The sequence below is a fragment of the Hyaena hyaena genome, unplaced genomic scaffold, assembly GCF_003009895.1.
Source record: "Hyaena hyaena isolate Hyena2069 unplaced genomic scaffold, ASM300989v1 scaffold_1208, whole genome shotgun sequence".
Lineage (NCBI taxonomy): Eukaryota > Metazoa > Chordata > Mammalia > Carnivora > Hyaenidae > Hyaena > Hyaena hyaena.
Window position 1 is genome coordinate 385,083 of NW_024081832.1, and position 25,008 is coordinate 410,090.

Consider the following 25,008-nt stretch of genomic DNA (forward strand, 5'->3'; position numbering starts at 1 on the left):
CCTGAGCTGAAGTCAGATGCTTAACCTACTGAGCCACCCAGGCGCCCCTAAAACATCTTCAATTTTGGACTTGTTTTCTAACAAATAGATTGACGTTAAGCATTTTTGGCACCAGTGCCTCACAGGCACTATTGTATAGTCTTTCCTTTTGCAGAAGGCACATAAGGAATTGTGTGCCAGCCAGTCCCTCTGTTAGTGATGCTGAATGGTCCCCTAGGTCCCTGCATTAGGGGTGCCTGCCATGTCTTTTTATCGAAAATGTACATTTTCCTTGGTTAATAGTGAGGTGTTTGTTCTGTGGCTGGTACTTTGAGACTCTTTGGCTGTCCTATTCCCCAAGTACTTTTACCCACTATTTGTAATAAACACCAAATGATCCTTTCCTGGCTTAGTTATTACACAGGGAGTTGCCAAATGATTTTCTAATTCTAGCATTCCTTCTCAATTTATTTAGCTGGCATTTCTCTGTAAAGGTGAGCTTTTCATTTTCTACATTTTTAGTAACTTGGTTTTGAGGTGTAGGGTTCTACCTTCTTTGGAACTCTTAACTCAGAGTAATGTGTGTGTCTGTGTGAGGGCCGGGGAGGGAGAGAGCCCAAGACCGAGCTCTGAGTCACACACAGGCTTCCTTTCATCCATCCATCCTCCTCCTTGCTTCTTCCTCTACAGCCGCACTGACTTCCCTGATGACTCTCAGGCGCACTCAGCATCTTCCACCTCGGGACCTTTGCCTGGAGTCCCCCTCCCTTCCCTTGGAGGGCTGCATGGGTCCCTTTATTCTTTTCTCTGCTCAGATGTCATCTTGCCAGTTTCCTGATCACCCCATGTAATAGACCATTCCTTCCCCATTATTCTCTCTTATTCTCCTTTGTTTCTTTGCAGTCCTTATCAGCACCTACCCTGCTGACGGAAACAGTTTTTGTCTTGTTAGTACAGGGCCTGGACTATATAGTACGTGCTCAATAAATATGTATTGGATGCCAGAAGGAACACATACATGAATGTATGTTTGATAAAGCTCAGAATGAGCCCAAAGACCCCTCTTTTGTTTCTCTTCACCACTCCTTCCAGATGACCACAGGGATGCTGTAGCCCTGGACAAAGACGGACAGCTGTTCTTTCATCTGCCAAGGGATACTGTGTAGTCAGCAGCCACTCAACTCCTGCCCAGTTATTAAAGCCAACAGCGCCATGAGATTATCTCCCTCCTCCTTCTTTGACATGATTTTTGGGGAATAAAAACAAATCAGAATTTATCAACTGTGAACAAAATTGTCAACTGTGAACTGTCAACAGTCTGGTTTAAAAATAGATGATTGGTTGATGAAATAGAGTGGAGAAAGCAATTTAAATAAAATGTTAAAAATAATACCCAAAGCATGCACAGCAAAGCAAAGAGTGTGGTGTGGTGGAGAAATGTGCTCAGTGGAGACCTGTGTGAGCAGTGAACCAGAGAGAGGTTATTAGTTTTGCTTTACAAATCACACCAGAGAAAGATTTACTGGCCATTTGCAGTAACGTTCACTCATTCTGACGTGTTGGTGTGTTATGCAAAACGGAAGGAAAGATTGGTTGGGAAATCTGCTAGCACATTTATTTTTAAGTAGGTCAACATTTTGAATATTTCTGCCCATTTGTGAAATCTTCAGCTCCTTCAATCTTCTCTGTTTCTGTGATGACTGGGGAAGGCATTTTTTTTTCTAGCAGGTCAAGGGATGCAGATGCTTCAAGAAGTTATAATTGTATTTGTGTTTGTATGAATGTGGGCTCCCATACAATGGTGAAAATTTGTTAATTGCCCATTTTCTAGGCTTTCCTCCTTTAGAGTTATAGCTAATTATTTATTCAACTAGGTTATCATAAAATCAATATAAAGTCTTGAATTTTTCATACTTGCTCTTTACTGTCCATGAGTCACAGGTGATATAATTAGGCCAAGTTCTGTATGTCCACTTGCCCAACATCCTGAGGCTGCTTTTCCATGTTGTTTTTTTTTCTTTCCAGGAGAACTGAGTCATCTTGGCACAAAAATCTGTGCTTTATAAACCTAAGACAAGGCATTCCCATTCCTCAGAAGCTCTCTGTTTTTAAAAATTTCCCAGGGTTGTACTAACCAAAAGTACCACAAACTGAGTGGCTCAGACAATAGAAGTTTCCGGTCTCACAGCCCTGGAGGTAGAAGTTGGAAGCCAATGTGTGGGCAAGTGTCGTTCCTTCTGAGGCTGTGAGCCATCATCTGTCTCCTGCCTTTCCTTAGCTTCTGGTAGCCTCGGGCGTTCCTTGTAGATGGCTGTCTTACACACCTCTGTCTGCCCTCTCGTTGTGTCTGTCTCTGTGTCCAGATTTCCCCTTCTTATAAGCATGCCAAACCTACTGGATTAGGACGCACACTATTGAACTCATTTTAAGTTGATTATCTCCGTAAAGACCCTGTAAGATTCTGGGGGTTAAGACTCCCAGAAGTCTTTTCTGAGGGATATAATACACAATACAATGTGAAAACTTTTCTCTTTGAGAGGGCAAGGGGGGGCCAGAGCAGTGGTGATTCATCTGTGCTTAGACTCACTTTGGATATGCGCCAGGGCTGGACGAGCTCCCCCACCACAGGCGACAGTGACCTTGTGAGGAGTCTCTCTGTTTATTCAGTGTGTCTTTATTCTGTTAGGGTGGACGACATCTTGAGGGTATGCCGTCAGCCCTGGCTCTTTGGGAGCTTTGAGTAAATGACGGGCTCCCCACTCTAAATCCGAAATATTCATTTACACCTTTTTCCTTCCCTTCTCTCCCCACAATATTTTCTTAAAAATATTTTTATGGATGCCCCTTTATCAGTTCCTAAGAATGTCAATTTGAAGTTTTTTTTAATTGTTGCTTTATGTGTTTTTTAATTTTTTAATTATTTTATTTTTTTTGCTTACCTACCTCCAAGCCACAGATTCTAAGAGGTAGGCTCCCAATCGTCTCTCTTTAACTTGGAGCTCTGCAGACACTGTTCTGACACAGGTAGCCAAGCCCGGATGACCGCCTGCTTCCCTGGCCCCTGCAGGGTGGATGTGGGGGAAGTGGATAAATACTACCTGAGCAAGTCCTTACTGCAAAGAAGTCACCATCCATGATTTTGCCAGTCTGTAATTCCAGCTTTTTTTTTTTTTTTTTGATGTTTTATTTATTTCTGAGAGAGAGAGAGAGAAAGCATGAGCAGGGGAGGGTCAGAGAGAGAGGGAGACAGAGAATCAGAAACAGGCTCCAGGCTCTGAGCTGTCAGCACAGAGCCTGACGTGGGACTCAAACCCATGAACTGTGAGATCGTGACCTGGGCCGAAGCCGGACAGTTAACCAATTGAGCCACCCAGGTGCCCCTGTAACTCCAGCTTTGAACACACTATAAGAGAAGGAGATGTGGTGATCCTGAAAGCTTGTCATTTGGGAAAGGAGGCAGTGATGTCTCTGTGGCATTAGGAGACACTTTATCTCTCCCTCCTCAGGTCTCTCTGTGAGGATTTTCACTCTGGTGCTCTGCTCCTGCTTCCTCTTGCCCAAGGAAGGCTGCTTCTGTCCCAGTGGGTGGGAGCCCAGTGTCTCTGGGGTCAGGAACATATTCGCAGGATCACTGCATTGGAAAAGTAACACGGGCTGACTCTTTGTCTCTTGGCCCTGTTCCCTTGGCAGCCCTGTCCTCAAGGACTAGCACACCTGCCTTGGGTTTCTGGGATGTGTGTGTGCACAGTCCAGGGCACCCTTGTGCAAAGCCCAGCCAGGTCTGTGCATTCTCTCCACCTGTGCATCCACAAGGCTTGCTTTCCCAGCTAGGGCTAGGGCTTTCCTGGATATGTGTTTCCTGCGGGTTGGGAGAAGGAGTTGGAGTTCACCCTTTGCTTGGGGTGAAGGTCTCAGTCAGGTTGTGCAGCTCAGTCTAGCAGGAAGCTCTATACATGGGGTGTTTTCTGGCCCCAATGAGTAAAACTGGTGTAGTGACCCCCCTTTTGGCTTCTGTAATTGTTCTTCCCCAGCAGAAACCTGGGAGAGATGGAGGGTGGGTGAGAGACTGGGTGAGTCACCTCCTGGGTTAGACTTTGTGAAGCATTCTGGGAAGGGGACATGCATGAGGTGCCTTGAGGATGCTCTGCCCAGTGACATTCTGGGACTCAGGTTCAGAGCTGGGTGCCCTGTCCCCTCACCAGCAGGTACTCACATATGCTCTTACTTACTCCACTTAGCAACTTCCCCCAGGAGGTGAGAGGTATGCGTAGAGCTTGGTCATCACTTTGATAGAAGCATAGAAACTTTGTTTTATATTTTATGGTGAGATGTTTGATACACGAACTTGATACACAAACATGTGTGTCTTAATTATCTAAGTTGCTAAGCCCAGAAACAAAAGAAAAGCCTCAGAATCCACCTCTAAGCTTGTGAAATAAAGCATTCTCTGTTCCACAGCGTTTCTGTGGGCTCCCATCTGAAGCCATTCTCCTGCATCTGCTCCAGAAGTAACCCCTGTCTTGGTATTTGCCACCCTACCCCTCATATGTAGTTACACATTTATAGGTATCTCTAAATAGCATGTTTTGAGCTTTATAAAAAATGGAGTTCTGGTCCTTTGAGCTTCATTTAAATGCCACATACTGTCCTGGAAGATAAAAAAGCGGATTTGTGCCCTTGAAACATGGATTTTCACTGGTGCAGATAAAACTTGTTTTCTCTGGTGGCACCTCCCTTGGGTCAGGGTCGATGCCAGCCTGCCTCCACAGATTGTGGCAGTGGCTGTACATAAGGGGGTTCCTTGGACTGGCCAAGGAAGCTGAGTTACTAGAATTACAGTCCACAGGGGCTCTCAGGTGAGGCCAGGCCACCCAGGGGAATGAGTGTTCTGGGCAGCTGAGAAGCAGATGGACAAGGTTCCAACTCCAGCGATAGATGGGGGTCAGTGGGGAGGCTACAAGACCGGGTGCTGAGTGTGGAGCTCACAGAGAGGACCCAAGCAGCAGGTGCGGGTCAAGGATGCCTCATCGTGAAGAGCCCGAATACCAAGCCCCAGCCCCTGCACTGCTTGTACGGGCAGATTGGCCACTCCTGGTGGCCCCAGGACAGGTTTAGAGCAGCACGGTGGGCACCACCACCTTCTGCCTTTGTCATTTAGCAGCTATTTACTGAATACCTACTATGTGCCAGGGCTAAGACAGTGACTGAGACCTTTTCTAGCTGGTAAATACATTACGGTCTAGTAGGAAGTCACTGCTGTTACCTTTTGCTAAATGATGTTATGGTAACACAGGATCCCTAAACATCAGTGGCTTTGTTACAGGAGCAGACGTTAATTCCTTGTTCATGTTGCATGCTAGCTGTGGGTTAGGTACAGCTCCAGACCCTGCCCTCTGCGCCCCAGGCCAGAGGGAGGAGCAGCCCTGATCTATCCCATGTCCTTGTCATGGTAGAGGAAAGAATCAGAGGGGTGATAAGACCAGGAAGTGGTTCTTGAAACCTCTACTCGAACCTGGCCTGTCATGCCTACTCACAGTTCACTGGCAGAACAAGTCACACGGCCAGGACTGATGTCACCGGGGCCAGGGGAGGGGGGAAGCCCATTTTCCCATGCGGCGATGAGCAAAGCATAGATTCCTCTTTCACAGTGACTGGAGAATGTTTGGGAAGAGTATGACAGTGTATCACAGATACAAACAGGTGATCATAGTAACAGTAGGGTAAGGCTTTAATAGTAAATGTATTAATTTTTGCCTTTATAAAATACATTTTCATGCACAAATGTATTATTTCTCCCAAATGAGCTTTAGGAATTCTGTTGAGAAAATAGTTGGAGAACTGCTCATCTTAAGCAGGATTATTCCAGAGCACTGGGGCAGTAGACTGGCCACAGTCATCTCTCTAGCTCTGGGCACGTGCACGCAGACTACACTATTGGAGAAGCTTCTAACACGGGTGGCCCACCTGCCCCCTTCCTGCCTTCCTCTTGGCTTATCTTCTGCCCATCTGGCGATCCGCAGGCACATCCTACTCCTGTGGGTCTTTTTTTGTGCCATATCCCTATGTACACACGACTCCTGCCGCCCTTCACAGGCCTGGCCACATGGCTTTAGAAGGATGCGGCCTTTTTTATCTCCTCATTCAGTCCATTGAGGTTGGAGGGCTGGGCCAGGGCTCCCTTTCATACTGTCCCCACCACTGCTGCTACCACACTGGGCATGTACTGGACACCTAACAAATAGGTACGAAAGGAAGTTGCATTGATAGGAAGTCATCACCCTGTCGGCTTGTCTGTTTCTCTCTCCCCCCACACGGGCAGCCACTGTGTGGGTGACAGAGTTACACCAAGTGACTCCAGTGCATTTAGGACCAGGTCTGAAGTACTCTTGCCCTAGGTCTCTAATCCATATGGCACCTGAATAGCTCGGCCCTCACCATGAGCCTGTGTTCTTCTGAACTCATGTGCTCTGCTTTGCAAAGGCCACTGGCCCTGTCGGAAGTATGCATTTGTGTTTTCCCTCTTTCCCTTCTTTTAAAAGATTCCCCATGGCCCCTGATAAGAATTATACACAAAGTGGGTGCTCAGTAAATTTTGCCCGTCTCCTCTTCCTTTGAGCCTCCACCGGATGGAAACATGGTTCTAGGCCCATGGGCCTCTGCAGAAGGCTGATTACACACAGGGCTTGATCCTGAGAATTTTATTGGTGGAAAAGGAATGAACTGTCAGACAACTGAGATCCAGGCTGGTAGCACCATGGGGTAACAGTAAAGCATGTCTGCTCTCTGAAGCCCATCCCCGTGGCAGAAACAGTGATGCGGGACCAGCAAACGTCTAGCCCTGCAGTCAGACACAGCTTTAAGTCTACCCTTTATGAGTATCATGAACTTGCACATGTTACTTAACATCTCTGGGTCTCTTACTTTTTCCGTAATATCAGGAGACTAAAGATGCTGTTAATTGTTGTGTTCTCTTGCACCTCTAAAGAAAATCCTTTCTGGATTGTCTCCTGGATCAGCTGAGACTTGAGAATAAGAGTGGCAGAAAGAGTGAAACTGGCAGAAAGTGGCCACATTACTGCTGTTGGTGATCAAGGGTTGACAAGAGATTTGGCCTTTGGCTTCAACACTGAACCTGAGATTTAAGTGGGTGCCTCCACCCAGTCCCAGGCTAGAGGCAACCACAGGCATCCTCTGGGGGAAAGACTAGCTCAGGTTTGGGATGGTTGAAGCAAAAGCATTCACTCCTCGCTTGTTCCAGACAGGAAGAGGCTGGGCCTCACATACACCATGCAGAGGTGCTCACTAGATACTTACTCTGCCCCCCCCCCCCCCCCCCCGGCCCAGGAAGAGCATGTGAGCAGCTGAGAGGGCCTAGGAGTGCTGCACTGGGGCAGAGGCACCCTAGGTAGGAGTCAGGAAGCATGGGGAGGTGGCCTTCTGCTGGGGAGGTGAGTCTCTGTGGACCCCTGAGACTCCAAGATGTCATTTCAGATGAGTACTTTTATTATGTTAGCAATTACATTTGCATTTACCATTGACTAAAGTAAGCCCCACAGTACTCTGTAGCGATTTTGGACATTATTCTTGCATTTGGAAAGACAGAAAAGGCCATTTCTTACTTAGAATCCTGCAGTTCGAACCTTTACGTGAGATGGACACCTTTGTTCTCTGTCTTTGTTCCCTGTGTGCCTAACTAGTTGGAGAAGCATTGGTGGTTTCCTAGGGAAGGCAAGTAGTTGTCTGCTTGGCTGCATTTTTTTTCTTTTTTAATGTTTATTTATTTATTTTGAGAGAGAGAGAGAGAGAGAGAGAGAGAGAGGGAGGAGGGGGCAGACAGAGAGGGAGAGAGAAAGAGAGAACCCCAAGCAGACTCTCTGCTGTCAACGCAGAGCCTGACTCAGGGCTCGATCCCACAAACCATGAGATCCCGATCTGAGCTGATCTCAAGACTGAGAAACTTAACCGACTGAGTCCCCCGGGCTCCCCTGGCTGTATTCTTAAAGCCTGTTCTGTCTCTCTTTTGCAGTGTAAGTTGGAGTTCCATGCTTGTTCTACTGCCAAGAGCCTCACCATCCTCTGTGATGGGCCCTGTCCATGTCTCCCGGAGCCTGAGCCACCAAGACACAAGACGGAGAAGAATGGTGAGTGGGAATTACAGGAGCTTCCCCAGAGGGAAGTTGAAGTGGCCCAGCTCTGCCCTTATGCCAGGAACCTGGCATTTAATACAGCTGTTTGAGCCCACGCAGGGTGCAAGGGACAGACTTGGCAAGTACTACAGCTTGTGTCGGGACTTGGAACTGAACTGCCTTCAGCTACCATTAAAAGGAAAAAGAAGAGCTTGAGAGTCTTTGAAAATAATTCTATTAGACCAGGATATACACTAGGTTCTTTTAGAGGTCGAATTGGCTCTGGCATGGGAAGAGCAGGCTTTTTAGCCTCTAAGACCAGGGTCTGCCCTGGGGTGAATCTTGGTCTTCCTTGAACTTTATCTCTAAGTCCTTTGAACTTCTCAAGGCCAAATTTCAAAACAGAAACTGTAGAGACGTCACAGCAGTGGAGAGTCTTTTCCCTGCAAGTGTCATTTCTTTATTAACATGTTCTGCTTAGAATGCAACATGGGCCGAGGGGCACATGAAAGGAGAATACCTCTCCATGGGGCAGCTGCTTCTCTTCTACGGCTGAGAGGGACAGGAAAGGTTGGACTTATTTGGGTGTTTCAGTGATGGAGAAAGTAAGGCCATCCCAATGGCCATGGCCCAGTTTTGAGCCTTTCTTAATGAGACCCAAGATGGAAGTTTGCATTTGCCTTCTGTGGAACTGGGCTTTCTACCTTGTAGCTGCTGTTGCATGAAAAGTGTGGCACATGTCTCTATGTGAATTAATGTATGTGTGTGTGTATGTATGTGTGTGCGTGTGTGTGTGCATGTGCGCGTGCACACACATGCCCCTTCTAAAACATCTTCTGGTGGTAACAGGAGAGAATGATCAGGGTGTGTGTGTTTATGCATTCCCCTCTTTGTGGGTCATATTGCCTTTTCCAGGGCACACAGGTGAAGATGTTCGAATGTGCATTTGTTCACGTTGGCGACCACAGGAATATTGTGTTAAGAGTCTCTTTGGGGGGCACCTGGGTGGCTCAGTTGGTTAAGCCTCCAACTCTTGATTTTAGCTCAGGTCATGATCTCATGGTTTGTGAGTTCAGGCCCCGCATCAGGCTCTGAACTATCAGTGCAGAGCCTGCTTGAGATTCTCTCCCTCCCTCCCTCTCTCTCTGCCCCTCCCCTGCTCTCTCTCTCTCCCTCCCTCTCAAAATAAATAAATAAAGTTAAAAAAAGAGGCTCTCTGGAAGGTTTGGCTTGGAATATGGAGGGAGTTTGTAAACCAGCCCTGTGGTCACCACTAATCTCTGCAAATCCCTCTTGATTACCACAGAGCTGATGTCACTGTGTCTGAGCCTGATTCATTGATGTAACTGCGGTGAGAAATGTTCATTCATAGACATGCATCCCTGTGAAGTGCAGCCAGAAAACCTAAAACCTTTCAGTGTGAAGCATCTGCAGGATCCAGAAAATTCACTTCTGCGTGGGGATGTCTTAATAATCTTAAAGTTACAATAGTCTCTGTTATTCTAGTGACGTTGTTTACTGCCTTTATTTACTCTTCTATTCTGAGGCGAAGAAACCAAGCCCAGCAAGTCACCTCCACCATTTTGCCTGTGGTATCTGTACAAGGGGGTGAATTCATCTCTCCTCAAGGGCCTCCAAATCTGCTCAGGCTTTCTGGTTTGCCATGATGAGGTAACAGACTGGTTTTCTGGGAAGGCTTTCTGGCTCTCCAAATGAAATACAACACCTCTTTCTTTTCTTTCCTATTTTTTTCAGTAAGCACTATGCCCAGCATGGGGCTCCGAACCCCCTGACCCTGAGATCAAGAGTTGTATGCTCCACGGACTGGGCCAGCCAGGCGCTCCAAGGCTTATTTCTTAATGATGAGCTTTGTCACACCTGATTAAATGAGATTCCTTCTCAAGTATGACACTCGAGGTACAGCCTTGCGTGTACCATGCCATTTGTTTGATTATGTATTGGTAAAGATTAGAACAGATTCTTAGTGCACCTTTGCAAGTAACTACATTAGTATTAATATAAAGAGACTCTGCAAAGAGTATTGTTCATGAATCCTGAAAGGTCTGTGAGAACAAGGAAGCCATTTAAGACTTTTTCTGTTGAAAATGTTTGAAATAGCATGAACAACCAGGTTAATAGTAAAAGATAAATCAGGAAGAATGAGAAGGGGCCTCCTATACCTATCAGAAATGACAACAGTAGGAAGGGATGCCAACACTATCCCAAAGCAATCACAATTATATTTCCTTCATCAGTTCTTGTAGTCCTGTATAATTATTTTTTGTTCCACTGGCTTTTGGGTCAGCAATTTGCTTTTATGAAGTCATCTGCCTCTGTACTGGAGAGACCCCCAAACTCCATACTGTCTCTCCTATCATCTTGCAATTGTCCAAGAAATACCACCTTGGAAGTGCAATGATGAGTCTGTTACTTGAAGTATTGATCAAACATGGTCCAGTTCTTTCTGTGAGGCTTTGAGACTGTCCTTTTTGGTTTAAGACCCACTTTCTGGGCTGTGACTTAGTGCAGAGTTTTTATGTAAGCACGAAAGGGAAACAGAAACTACCTGCTGATAAGACTGAATGGCTGTAGTTAACTTATTACATATCCAATAACATCCTCATGGAGGAGAGTATAATCCCTTATCAGCGTATAATGCCTAACTGTTTAATGCAGATGTGATCAGTGTTCGCCTGGAAGATAAGGACATATTATGGTTAGGGAAGGCATTGATAAGGCCCCAGGGTCATTATATATATTGAAACATTTAAATTAATAACACTTTACCTGGACAAAGCCAAGGGAAAACCAACCTTTTCCTTTGATTTGACATTTCTTTCCATGAGGTTCTTAAAAGCTGAGGTTGTGGCAGGTGGAATGAAGGGGAGGGAGAGGACAAAAAGGGGAGATCAGAGGTGAAAGGAAGGGCACTGGCCCCCCAGAAGCTGCAGGCAGTGAGAGTGGCAGCCTCTGCCTTCCTGAGACACACTGGGACTCTGCACCGCGTCAGGAGCAGTCTTGTTTCTGGACCTATTGCAGAAATGACATTTTGTAGACTCGCAAATGCTGGTGTGTTAAAAGTGTGGCAATTATGGTTGTTGCTGATAACATTTTATCTTCAATCTTATCTATCTTTTGAACTTTGCTTCTGTGTGGTAATAAAAACAGTAACGTAGTCACTTGTAGATAAATTCTGTTAATTCTGAGTTGTATCTAAATTGCAAGAAATTGGGGTTGGGTGGGGGCCTAAGTGCTGCTCTGTTGCAGGGAAGTGGCTCCTGGTATCATCTGTCTTTCTCTGGCATCCACGTGCATAGAGGTGTCACCATCTTCAGTTAGGTGGCCAGCCACATGCACGTTCCTTACACCCAAAGAAAGATGTTTGCGATCCCGATAGGGCCTATGCTTACCATGACCATTAGGTCATATGGAGTGCTCTTTCTTTTGTGTCCTGCTCTTCTGGACTTACCTGTGCTCCCGCAGCCCCTCTCTGGCCCCCTTCAGGACCACAGAACACTTGAAGATGGACTTCCATAACCTTTGAGTGTCAAGAGAGATTGATGAGGTTGCTATATCAAGCCCTCTGTCCTTGGATCTGCTTGGCAGCCATTTCTATTTTACGCAGAGGATCTTCTCATGAGGCTTGCCCCAGATTGGATTTCCAGGTGGTAGGAGATCCCAGATCCTCTTTGTTGCTGGGAGCTTTTTACCTGTCTGTGGTTTCACAAGTGCCTCTTCCCTGCCTGCAACCCAGAGTTAGGTTGGAGACAGGGAGAAGGTTGAGCAGAACCTTTCCCTGGGGGGTCACCTGCCTCCACTTACCCTTCTCCTTTCAGAAATGTTGCTTTTTGTAGCCGCAACTTGGATCACTACTGGGTGTGAGTGTTGAAGGTATGTGAGGACAGAATCTAACACCTTCTCTTGCAAATCTCACAGCACTCTGTTTCTTTCAGCCTTTCGTCTTTTGAATTACAACATACCCCCTTCTTGCAAATCAGAACTCTATTGTCTCAGCTTTAAATTTTAAGAGCATTTCTAGGAAGGCAAAGCCAAGTGGTTATTTGTTCTCTTGATTTTTTCCTGGCATCTGTCCTTGATGTGGTCCTTGAAGACATTGTAGAGGGTGGAGTCATCCTTGAATATCACTGAATATTGCCTCTCACATCTCTCAATGACCTTGTGACCTTGGATGAGTTACTTAATAAATAGCTTTTTAAAATCCATCCTCTCTGTGATGCCAGTCCAGCTCCTAGATTATAGAGAAATGATTGTCCCCCCAAAAAAAGAAAAGAAAAAAATTACAGAGAGGGAGATGAAACTGAAATATTGTGTTAAGCCTGGATTTCTGTGCTTTTTCTAGGAGTCTTCCAGAAAAGATTTGAATTTCTCTTGGTATTTTCTAGTACCCAACACCTAACCCAGTTAGGAAATCAGTTCTTATATCTGGTGTTAACTCTAACTCTAGGGTTATTTCTGCTGCTTTTTCTTCAACTCTAAGGGTTGAAGGGTATAAAGAAGGTGAGGTACTTGTTTCTTGATTTCTTTACAGTGGTTGAAAATCTAAGGGGAGAGTAGAGGTCTCTTACTGTTAAGTCTTTCAGATACCTTATAAGCCAAGCCACCGTTTCTCCTCTTCCTAGCCTGAGCCTGTCCCCACTCTGCCTCTGATCCCTTTTCTCACAGAAACAAAACACACTGCCCTGACCTGGGCTTGGCAACCTTTGTCCATCTGAAGGAGGGATTTGAGGCTCTTTGCTTGCTGAGGTGAAAATTTTGCAGTTGTAGGGTATAACATCAGGAAAAGATCATGCTTACGTTCTTCCATACTCCGTTGAGGGATCCCTTGAGTTCTTGATGGTGCCTCAGGTTTCCCATGAGGACCAGGAGAAGGCCTAAGGAAGGTGGCCTCAGACCTCTACCAGAGTGACTCCGTTTTTATGCTTTACCACATTGCATTGCATCTGTAGGGAAAGACTTTGACCAACCGTGAGTGATCCTTGGGCTGGTCCCATTTACCAGAAGAGGAGCTTTGAGGCCTAATGAGAGAAAGAAACTTGCCTGAGGGCAGAAAGTGTGTAGGGACGGGGCTATCTCAGAGCCTGAACCTCTTGACTCTTGCCTTTGTCCTGCCACGTGTACACCCTTAGGTCACTGTCACAGGAGTCTTCTCTCGGAAGAGGGTGGAGGCTCTGTAGCTGAGTTTGGTGGGCATTTGATTTAATTTCTCCAGGATCTGACCCCACTTGCCCACATCTCAAAGTGTCAGCCATCAAGCAGAGAATGTCACTGTGCTCTCCACAAGCAGTAATGCTTTGAAGGCATTTCACAGAATCTCTCCCACTTCTCTCCTCCTCTGTCCCCGGAGGAGGAAGTAGAAAGAACATCCCTCTCTCTGAGCAGAGTTCCTTCTTTGCTTCTTTTGGCACATGTTACCTGTCAGGGAAGCAATATATGGGTCAGCAGGCAAGGGGAGGTTTCGGAGAAGGTTAGGAAACTCATCCCTTCCTGGCCTTACAGGTGCTGGGAGGTAGGGGCTGGGCGCGGTGGGGGCAGGTGCTCGAGTGTTCCAGGCCGGGAAGGAAAGGGTGCCACGGGTCTTTCAGGCAGGGTGTGCGTGGTAAAGAGGAAATAACAACTTCCCTGCAGCTGAGCTATTTGAAACAGTAGAAAAATAGTCCACCGTGATTTTCTTTTCTCAAGTGGTGATTTCAACCTGAGGGCTAGATTCTGGGAAAGAAAGTCCTGGGTTGTCAGACGGTTGTCTAATTCCATTACTTATCACAAGTGGGGTTGGGGGAAAGTATTTAAACGTGAACAGGAGGTGGTGCCAAAGAGACAGGATAAAGAGTTCTTCCTGGCTGTAATGTCAGTGGAAAAATCCTAAAGGAATCCTCCTGCTGCAGAGGCTCCCAGCAAAATGGAGGTTTATCTTTGTGTCCAGGAAAGAACATTTTTCTTTAATGCCTATTGTGTAACAGGGCGAAGGCTCCGGGCTTGCAAACTTGTGATTTAAAAGCAGTTTGTGTTAACCTTTCCATCCCCATTCAGCTTCTGTCACCTCTTACTCAGTGCTACACCACCATAACCAGAAATTAAACATGTAAAGCAACATTTAATTTTTAGGGCCTTGTTATTCTAAATGCCATGACCTTAAAAGGAACAGCTTCAGAATTAAATTGGCAACTGCAAAGGAGAAAAACTCTCTCGTCGGGGCTCTTGGAGTATTGAGTAACTGCTGACTTTGGCTCTAAAGTCAGGTTCTTCCTTTTCTGTGAGTCCAGCTCTGCAAAAAAAAAAAAAAAAAAAAAAAATAGAGGGTCTCCTGGTCACTTGCAAGCCTACTGGGCAGCACCTGGTTGGAGAGAGCCAAAGATACAAAGAGAGAGAAGGGTAAACTGAGGCAGAAGGTGGCACTGTCCTAGCTGGAGTCCAGAGAAGGGTCTGTGCTGGAAATTAATGGCTTTGAAAGTTCACGCAAACAGTACTCTTCTCTTCCCTTATTTGTTTAGTTTATAAATTAATGCATATTCTTCTTTAAAGGTTATGGCAAGAGTGTCTCAGATTTCTCTCCGGTTAGATTTTTGTTGCCTGGGCTCATTAGTTTTAATACACATATACTTTTTTTTAACATACTTTTTAAACTTTACTCATCCCAAATCGGGATTATATTCTCCGTAATATTTTGTACACTGCCATTTTTTTTGTATCATAGATATGTCTTCATCTAAGTACCCACAGATGTGTGGTGAGGAGGTCTGTCTTCTCCCCTTCATCTTTGAACTTCCTTGACATCCTTGAACTCCAGATTTGAATATATAATGACTGCTCAGCATTTCCATTTGATGCCCATGGGCATATCAAGCTTAATGTCCATAATCAAACCCCAGATCTTTGCCCCAAGTCTGCTCCTTCCTCCTGCAGTTATTTATCATCGTAAATGGTGCCTCCGTATTTTGATTTGCTGGTAAAGAAAATCCTCTTTGTCTCACATCCTATAACCCTGTTGATTCTGCGCTCTAACATTTCCAAGTATATCTGCTGCTTATTACCTCCACTGCCACTATCCCAGTGGTTTAAGACATCCTCATCTTTTATTTTAAGAGCTCACTAATTGATCTCTGGGCCCCTGCATTCTCTTTTGAATGTTCAAGTTAAACCAGTTCTGTACAATGTAAGTCAAATTGCGTAATCCCCTGTTCAAGACACTCCAGTGACTTCCCTTCTTTGTTCAGAGGAAGAGCTAACATCCTTTCAGTGACCTGCAAGGCCCAGTGTGATCGCATCCCTGCTCTGTCTCTGTGCATGTCTTCTGCTGCTCCACCCTCTGCTTGCTGGGCTCCAGGTACGCAGGCGTCCATGGGGGCCCCCATGTGAGCCCCTGGTGCTCCTGCCTCGGGGCTTTGCACTGCCTGGCCCATCTTTCCAGACACCACCACAGCTCGCGCCATTGGTCACCTCTTCAAGTCTCTACACAGACTTCCTCCAAGTCTCAGGAACCCCCTGGAAGTTCTTATCCCGCTTTCCTCCTTTGTTTCCCTCTGTACCATTTATCACCGTCTGCCATATTAGATTGGCCTCTTTCATGTATTGTCTTGTGTCGCTCAGCTAGAATGGAAGTGCCATGAGCGTATTTTGTCTGGATTCTCCATAGCCATTTGTCCAAGGTTGAATGTCTCTACCTCATTCTTTTTAAGAGTTGCCCTTTATATAGATGTACCATAGTTTATAGTGTTTAAAATAGCAACAAAATGATTTATGAAGACAAGAGATAATCTGTATAAGGTGCTTAATGTGTGTCCTGGGCTTATACATTTAATTCTTCTAGCCAAATAATGTCATCTCTGTTGCTGGTGAGAACGTTTCAGATCTGGGACATTTAGTACCTTGCCCAAGGCCACATGGCTAATAAATGTCAGAGCAGGGATTTGAAGGCTTTTTTAGAACTTTGTTCTCTCACACTCACATCAGACTGTGTTCTTAACCTAAATCGAATGTACACTGAAAGGGCAGGCTTCCTTTGGAAAAAGAAAAATAAACACGCACACGTAAAGCCACACCTTTAAAACTACCCCTTGCCTTGTTTTCTGCGCTCAGAGCATGCCCTCCTTCCCCCAGAGCCCAGCGCTGTCTGATGGGCTTTTTTCAAGGTGAGAGAATTAACATCCTTGCTCGCTTCCTCCTCTTGCTTTCTGCAAGCATGCTTAGCACTCTCAAGTTTATCAAAACACTGGCGTGGACTCATCGCTCACCACCGATTAAGCTCTTCTGATAGCTGCGAGCTTCCGCCCATGCTCCTTAAAGATAAAAATTCATTTGTAATCTGTCCTGAAGTCGACCGTTTTTCAATTGCCCTGCTATCTATCGAAAAGAAAAGGCAGCATTACAATAAAAAAATAAATAAATTGAAATTATAATCGGAAGAAAGCAAGTGGCCGCCACTTCACAAAGCCAGATGCTTTTGAAAATGTGGGTGGGCTGTTTCCTTCCTAGATCTGAGAGACGTGACAGGAGCCTTGGCCCTGTGGGGAGCAGGGGGAAGTGGGCCACGGCCCTAACAGGTGTGGCGAGAATGGCATGAGCTCAATTTCAACTATAGAAGTAGAATTCAAAACCTACAGCTGTTTTGTCCTCCTCCTCATTATTATCTTACGATGATGGTGATTCTCTGTTGCAAAACTAATAGTGGCAATTAGACGTGGAGGAAGCAAGAATGTCACTTTGATGATTTAACCTGCATGATGTTGAGCGATGCTGGATAAAGTGCAGAATAAGCAGTTGGTTGCATATGCAGTACCAGATATTCACATCGGTTGGGAGGGCAGGAAAATAAACAAAACAACTGGCCCCATCTCTTCAGTCTAAGGAGACAGGGAGGCGAGAGATAGAAATCCTGGTGGTGACGTGAGGGTGAAAGCATGTGTTCCTCTCCTAACCCCATGGCAGTAGCCCCGAGGGGCCCTCCTGCTGGACAAGAAGGAGCTCTGTGGCAGGAGAGTAGCCTGCTTACACAACAAAGATTCTGGGGCAATTCTCATGATTTCAAGTCCTCCGATGTGCTCCAGGGAGAGAGAACTTCAGAGCCACTTAGGTGAACTTCCGGGAAGTGCAGGACTGGATCGAAGGTGGGGAGGATGACCGGGAGTCCTTGGATGTGAGGATTCCTGCTTTTGGATGTTCCAGTGATGCAGGTTGTGTTGGGGCAAGTCCCTCATACTAAGTTTTTTTGTGTAGAAGGGTCAGTGTCAGGAACCAATGCAGACTCCCTGTTACTTACGTGCCTGGGCCTCTTACGAAGGCAGTTCCAAGGGTCTCTTTCCTCCCACAGCAGCCTACAGGCCATCAGTCTGTTTTGCCTCTGTGGTCTGGCTATGCATTGTCTATGCTCCAGGCTCTTAGCAGCAGGTCACATGGGCAGGTGGGGCAAGGCTAACAAGTGAGTGAGTCTTCTGGGTCCCCGCTCCCCAGCAAGGGATGTGAGCATAGCCCCACCTTCTCAAATCACTGGGAAGTGGATACTGATGCTGTGAAAACAGATTTAGAAGGTAGATGTCAAGACCAGAGGATTAGTGCAGAGAGGAGATTTGATTGGAATTCGGATCGTGTACCAATGCACAGGGATAAGAAATACTCTAAAAAAATGACTTACAAGAAATTACTTTAAGCCAAGTTAAAAAAAAAAAAATCCTGTCATTTTATGAGGCTATTAATCCTATAGAACTATTCCTCTGAGAGGCATTACTGAGGTTGAAGAGGTCTGGATCCCTGTCCATACATCTCTCCAGATTTTAGGATTTAGGAGGCACTGTCCTAAACCAGGGTAATCCACAGGGATTTCTCAGAGCTCTAGGACTATAGTTTTAGGGGGACAACTTCGGGTCCCCTTGCTCCACTGGCCTGATCCCAGTCTGTGGCTAAGTTCCTTCACAGTGAGGGGTACTTCTGGCTTTCCCCAAGTACCAAGACCTGGCATCTGCCCTTCTCTTGAGCCTCCCTCCCCTACCCCACCTCCCCAGGTATAAAGGGTGGCCGCTGTGGGCTGCCTTCACCTGGCAGGCTCCTGTTTGTGATTCTGTACCCGTCAGTCTGTCCTTTCCACTTGGGACTTACACCCCAGCCTTCCCTACAGACTGTTCACTATGCTGGGCACAGTGCATAGGCCATCTTCCATCATTGCAGAATGAATGAATTGATGGAATGTGTAGACTAGTAAAATTTTCAAAGCACTTTCATGTACTTGAAAAAATTGGGTATCATTAAGTGAATTATGTCCCCAGGCCAAGAGGCAGGCTCGGTGATTCCAGGCTGCCAGTCTGTGGCCTTCCTTGAGTCAGTCATTCTGGGGCTTGGCCTCAGGCTGGAACTTAACTTGTGTGTGTTGCTGGCTCCTCTGGATTGGGAAAAGACGGCATCATCCAACCCAGGCTCAGGCAAGTCTTCTCTCTCCCTGTGTCCTGCCTCCCTGTCTTAGGAAAAGGGCTCAGGGTGTCTCTGGAAGCAAACATTTTTGCCTGGATGATGGAAGTGTAGTATCTTTTGGAATAGAACATTCTGTTCATACTTGCCTCAGGCTCTCATGAGGACACGGAGGACATTTCTAGGCAAAGGAGGGAGTATCTGGAGCTAGCAAAAGTTCTCATTTGGATTGAGAACTTCTGGTACAAGAACTATATATATCTCTATGTTGTGAAATAGCTGGGCTAAATACTGATTACCTGTGTAACTAGTAGGAAGCTCTGGTTCAGGAAAACGTAGTGAACTAAAATAACACTGCTGTGTGACTTCGCATAGCTTGCTCTCGGAGGCCTCTAAGCCCTATTTAAAATTAAAATTTACACCTTAAGGTGCTACTCTGACAGCTAATCTGTTTTGTTTTGTTTTGTTTTCTAAAATTGAGGGCAGTGATTGAGTTTGGAGGTAGTGATAATGTGTCTTCATCCATCCATTGTGTTCATCTATCTTTTTTGTCTATCTGTCTATCCCTTCGTCTGTCCATCCACCTGTTAGTCACCCATCTACCATTTATTAAACGCCTATTCTGTGCCCAGGTCCTGTGCTGTCTCTCCCCTAAGTGGAATAACAACTCTTAATATCAAATACATCAATAATACGTTGTTCATGTATCTTCATGTGGAACTCACTTATGTCCCAATGTGACAATTGTCTACAGCTGGGATGTTTTCTATCTTTTTATGGATTTGGGTTTATAAGTCTGCTACTCCAAAGGTTTTTATTTCTTTCCGAGTACTTTGTCATCCTGACCCACTGCTATTTTAGTCACAGTGGTTAGCAGGGCTAGACTTCTTAGGTAGTTGAGACACGGAAACTAACTTAAAAATATGGGCATCCTGTTACATTTTTGAACCATTGATATACTGGTGTTGTATAAGCACTAGATTATGACTTGAAAGCCGGGACTTTATCTAATTTATTTTTCATTATATCCCTAGCCTAGGGTCTTTGGAATGAATGAACACAACTAAGTATAAATATAAGTTTGTAAGAGCTCTGTTACACATTTAATTAGAGCAGTATTTAAATAAATAAATATTCAGGTTAAATCGAGACAGACCTACTTCTTGGTTTACTCTAAGGCTTCTGATTTAGGTTGGCGTCTGAGATCTCTGGGTCATTTTCCCCAGTGTCTTTCTGTGATAACCACAGCTGAATACTTTGTCTTCAGGAGTCTTGGTGTGTTGCCTCTTTGCCCGTGAGCAGCAGGTAAGGGAAAGGTCACAGTCCCAGTCCCTAGAATACCTACTGCCTTCCCTTTCTTGTAGAAGGCTGCTCTCCATCAGACCTCCCAATGAGTCTTGAACTATGTATCTACAAGTTTGGATGCAAACTTATTAATACTTAACTCTGCACCACTATTTGCCTATCAGGTACAAATGATAGAATTCACTGAAAGGCAAGTTGTACGCTTGTTGTGTGCTAGAGGAAGCATGGATTGTGGATGCAGGCAGTTGTGAGATGAAGTCCAGCCCCAGGACTTCTAGCAGGCTTTGGGCAGACTGCTTATTTTTTCTAAGTCTCCCTTTCCTCCTCTGCAAAAACAAAGTGAATATGGGCTATTTGCATAGGTCATTATGAGAACAAAGTCCATTCAAGGAGATAAGTATGAAAGCAGCTGGTTCTCATAGGTGCTCAATGAATATCAGTTTTCATTCTTACATTAGGTATTTCATATACGAGTACCACCCTATGCACGTGAATAACTTAATCTCCTCTTTGTGCAGTTTGTTAACACACTGCCTTTCTGAGACTTTGGGGTTCTAGAATCAGTCTTGCCAACACTGTTAGCTGTCTTTGCCATACTTGGTTCTGGCTTTCTTTGAAGGTGAGTGTGTCCAGCAGTGTTCCTAATTTCCCAGTCTCTCCTCAGTTAAGGGTGCGACCCTTTGAGTCAGTGCTGCCAAATTAGACACAAGTGAAGCCTTCAGGAGGTTTCTGAGAAAGCTTTTACTTTCTTTCTTTCTTTTTTTAATGTTTTATTTATTTCTAGGAGAGAGAGAGAGAGACAGCGTGAGCAGGGGAGGGTCAGAGAGAGAGGGAGTCACAGACTCTGAAACGGGCTCCAGGCTCCGAGCTGGCAGTCAGCACAGAGCCCGACGCGGGGCTAGAACCCACAAACCGCGAGATCATGACCTAAGCGAAAGTCGGACGCTCAATCGACTAAGCCACCCAGGCGCCCCGAAAGCTTTTACTTTCATACACAGCTGTCTCCTCTTCCTGGAGAGGTTTGTGTGGAGCTCCAGCAACAGTTTTGTGACCACAAGGTAAAAAGCCTGTGGATAAAGTCTGCCCATTGAAAATGAGCAGAAACACAGAAGGAGTGTGGGTTCCAGCTGAACTAACATCCTTGCATCCTATCTCCTCATTTCTTACATCACATAGTTAAGTTCCATGAACATATGCCACTATTAATCAAGCTTTCTGTTATTTGCAGTTAAGCACATTTTCTTTTTTAAAAAAATGTTTATTTTTGAGAGAGAGAGAGACAGAGCACAAACAGGGGAGGGGCTGAGAGAGAGGGGGACACAGAATCCGAAGCAGGCTCCAGGCTCAGAGCCATCAGCACAGAGCCCAACATGGGGCTGGAACCCACGAAATGCAAGATCATGACCTGAGCCAAAGTCAGATGCTTAACCCACTGAGCCAACCTTGTGCTCCTAAACACCTTTCCTAATCAACATAGAACACATTCCTTTTAAAGACCATTTGCTTCAAGATAGGCAATATTGGTCTGAGGCCATGAGCTCCCAAGCTGTCAAGGAAGGGAAGACCTAAGATGGCATCAGGAGCATGACTCAGAGTATAAGGAGATACTCTGAGTGTCTCAAAAGCATGTAGGTCCCAGAACTCGGTGCAGGGGCTTCGGTTGGTTTGGAGTGGGAATATCTGACCTTAAGTGAAGTATGGTCCTGTGTCAGCCTTTCTGCATCCTTGCAGAGACTGCTGGTAGGCAAGCAGAAAGCATATTCCAAGGTGCAGACTAGGCAGGCATGTTGAAAGGGAGCACAGTGTTCCTGAAGGTGGCAGAAGGAACCGCTCAGATGCAGCAGGCAGCTGTGTGGCCAAAGGCAGCAGACACCTGTAGATTTTTTAGTAACATTAAAAAAAATAACTCTGAGATTATACATTTTTCTTATAGAGCATTTGAGAAATTCTGAAAAATATAAAGGATAAAGGTTTAAAATTGCCTCTGCTCTCCCAAACTGAGCATAATCATGTACTACTTTAAAATATTTATTATTAGCTTAATACTTAATAATATTCCCATGTCATCAATTATTCTTTTAAAACTTGATTTTAATGCTTCTGTGGTGTCTGATTCTATAATGTACTATAATTTTTATAACTAGTCCTCTATTATTAAGCATTTAGCTTCTCTCTAATTTTTCATTATTACAAACTCTGCATTTGTGAACATCATTGTGTATTAATTTTGTACATATCTTAATTATTTTCATAAGCTACATTCCAAGCAGTAGCATTTCTGGGTATAAGGATATGCAGCTTAAAACTCCTTTGTTACTAGCAAAATTTCTCACAGAAAACATATCCCATAAGCAATGTATGAGAATGCCAATTCAAAAGACACTTACTATAATTTTTTTAAGTTTATTTCTTTATTTTGAGAGAGACAGAGCATGAATGAGGGAGGGACAGAGAGAGAGGGAGAATCCCAAGCAGGCTCTGTGCCATCACCACAGACAAGGGCTCCAACTTGTGAAACTGTGAGATCACAGTTTCTGCGCAGAAATCTAGAGTTGGACGCATAACCAACTGAGCCATCCAGGCGCCCTGGGACTATAATTTTTAAAAGAATTTTTGTACTTTGTTTAGTTAAGATTTGACTGAGCTGTACATAACACATACTCCAGTGGTCAAGTAACAGTGGTTTAAGCAGAAGAGGGTTTACTTTATTTTCCTACAAAATAAGTCAAGTGGTAAGATATTTGGGGCTGGTACAGGAGCATTTAAATCATCAAGGACCCTTTTGTCTTGTTGCTCTGGCAACCTTAGCATGAATCCTCATGGGCCAGCATGCCTGCTAGAGCTCCAGCCATTCTATCTGTAATCCATTCACCAGGGAAAAGGGAAGAGCAAATAAGGGCACACTACTTTTCTTCTAGCCGACCTCTGTGAATCTGGATGTAATCCTCCTTACATCTCACTGGCCAACTCAGTCTGCACTTCCTCTCAGTCTAGTCGCATGACCCTACCTATATGCTGAGGAATATAGACTTTAAAACCAGAGAGCAACAAGCCCTCTAAAGATCAAAGGTCTTGTTATTAAAGAAAAGCAGAAGGATGGATCTGGGGAGACAATTACCTGACTCTGTCAGAGGTTCATTTATTTATTTATTTTTACTTCTTTGACTATGGTGTGGATGTAACTTTATTTTTTCATCTATATGAAAAAAATACAGGCTATTTATAATTCTTCTTTATGAATTGCCTCATATACCCTCTGCGTTCCCTTTTAGGGTCTGAGTCTTTTTCTCAGTAATTTATAAGGGGATCCTTTTACATATTAAGGACATGAATCCATCATATATATTTCACATTTTGTTTCCCGGTTTGTCATTTGCCTTTAATGGTGTTTTCAGATGGACTCAGGTTTTGATGTTCTCACCCAGTCAGGTCTGTCATTCTTTTCTTTTGGAGTTTCTGGCTTTGATGTATGTTTAGAAATCTCTCCCCAACTCTGAGGCCACATAAAAAGTTCACCTATGTTTTTATTTTGTTTTTTCTTGGCTTGCATTTTTCATGGTTGATGCATTAGGCCAGTGGCATCTGAATGGGAAGAAATAGTTGATACTGTGATCCAGTGTAGTTAAAGCTTACTCCAAGCAGTACCCACTCTTCCTCTACATAATGCTTGCTATTTCCTACTCTCTGTCATTATCCTTCATATTTTAGAAAGCTGTGTTTATAGCCCACTCATGGATTGTGACCGCGAGTTGAAAAAATACTGTTTTAATCAATCTCAAGCTGATTCTGGGGTACACTAAGAGAGAGAAAGAGAGAGAGAGAGAGAGATGTTCTTTTTCTTTCTTTTCTAAATAGCTAGTTTTTGTAATGGTTTTTACTCTATAATTCATCTTTCCATGTAACAAGTTACTCTCTTTCAAAATTTTTATGGCTCTTCTTGCCTGTTCTCCCAGATATATTAGAAATCATTTTTGAAAACTTTCAGAAGATGAGATTTAGATTGAATTTCAAAGTAATTTGAGACAAACTGATAACTTTATAGTTAAGTTGCTCCATCTGGAAACACGGCTCATCTCTCAATCCAAATTTCCTCCAGAAATGTCTACAGTTTCCTTTCATAGAGGCTCCTGTACTTCTCATTACATCTATAGCTGGAGAGTGGATGTTTGGGACTGCTTTTTGTGAATGAAATCTGTTTTCTATTTTTGTTACGATCATTATTTCTTCCAAATAGGAAATCTCGATTTTGATGGTATTTTATTTTATTGTTTTGGATCTTCTGTCGAAGGCAGGCACCTCCAGAGATAATGGCCATTTTATCTTCTTTCCTATGTGGATTTTAAGAAAGAGCTGCCATTTATCGATTACTCACTGCAGCTAGACACTGTGTATTATATGTATGTTTCCCTTTAGCCATTCTGAAAGTGATGGGTGGTACTGTCCTCTGCATTTTAAGGGTGAGATAATGGACTTTGGTTCATTCAAATTGTGCAGGGTCACACATCTAGCAAATAGCAGAGGCAGGATCTGAACCCATATCACTCAGACTCCAAAGCCTGGGCTTTTAATAACGCACTTCATTCCGTTAACTCTGTGTATGCTAAACTTCTTTGTTGTGTCTTATTGCTTTGGCTGAAACTTCCAGAAGGGAGTAAATGATACTGCTTTACCCAGAAACCTATAGGATAGTGACTTTACATTTTCCTGGGGCACAAATGTGAATCAGGGCTTGTGAAGGCATTTGCACAGTTTGTTTCTTTCTCTGTGATTGGTTTGGGGAATGCCTCATGCCTCCCTTTCACACGGGCCTCTCACTTCCTTGGGTTCATTAATTTTTGTCGTTCTTCATCTTTTGATATTACAGACCTTTTAAAAAAATACTTGGGGTGCCTGGGTAGCTCAGTTGGTTAAGCACCGATCCGTCTCTTGAGTTCAGCTCAGCTAGCAATCTCGCAGTTCATGGAGTTGAGCCCTGAATCAGGCTTGGTGCTGAGAGTATGGAGCCTGCTTGGGATTCTCTGTCTCCTTCTCTTTCTGTCCCTTCCCTGTGCTCTCTCTTTCTCTCAAAATAAATAAACAAATAAACATTTAAACAAATAAATACATTGAGTAAATTGACACACGATGTTACATTAGTTTCAGGTGTACAACATGGTGATTCCATAAGTTTATATGTTATGCTCTG

The 25,008-nt window shown here is 44.6% G+C and overlaps 1 protein-coding gene across 1 annotated transcript in view; it reads left to right on the forward strand.

Annotated features, from left to right (window-relative positions):
* The window catches only part of SPOCK1 (SPARC (osteonectin), cwcv and kazal like domains proteoglycan 1), a 294,180-nt gene that overhangs the window by 198,888 nt on the left and 70,284 nt on the right, over positions 1-25,008 (forward strand). The window contains exon 6 of the mRNA XM_039222852.1: positions 8,006-8,120. Within this exon, the coding sequence (XP_039078783.1) occupies positions 8,006-8,120 (115 nt within the window). The remainder of the gene's footprint in view (positions 1-8,005; positions 8,121-25,008) is intronic.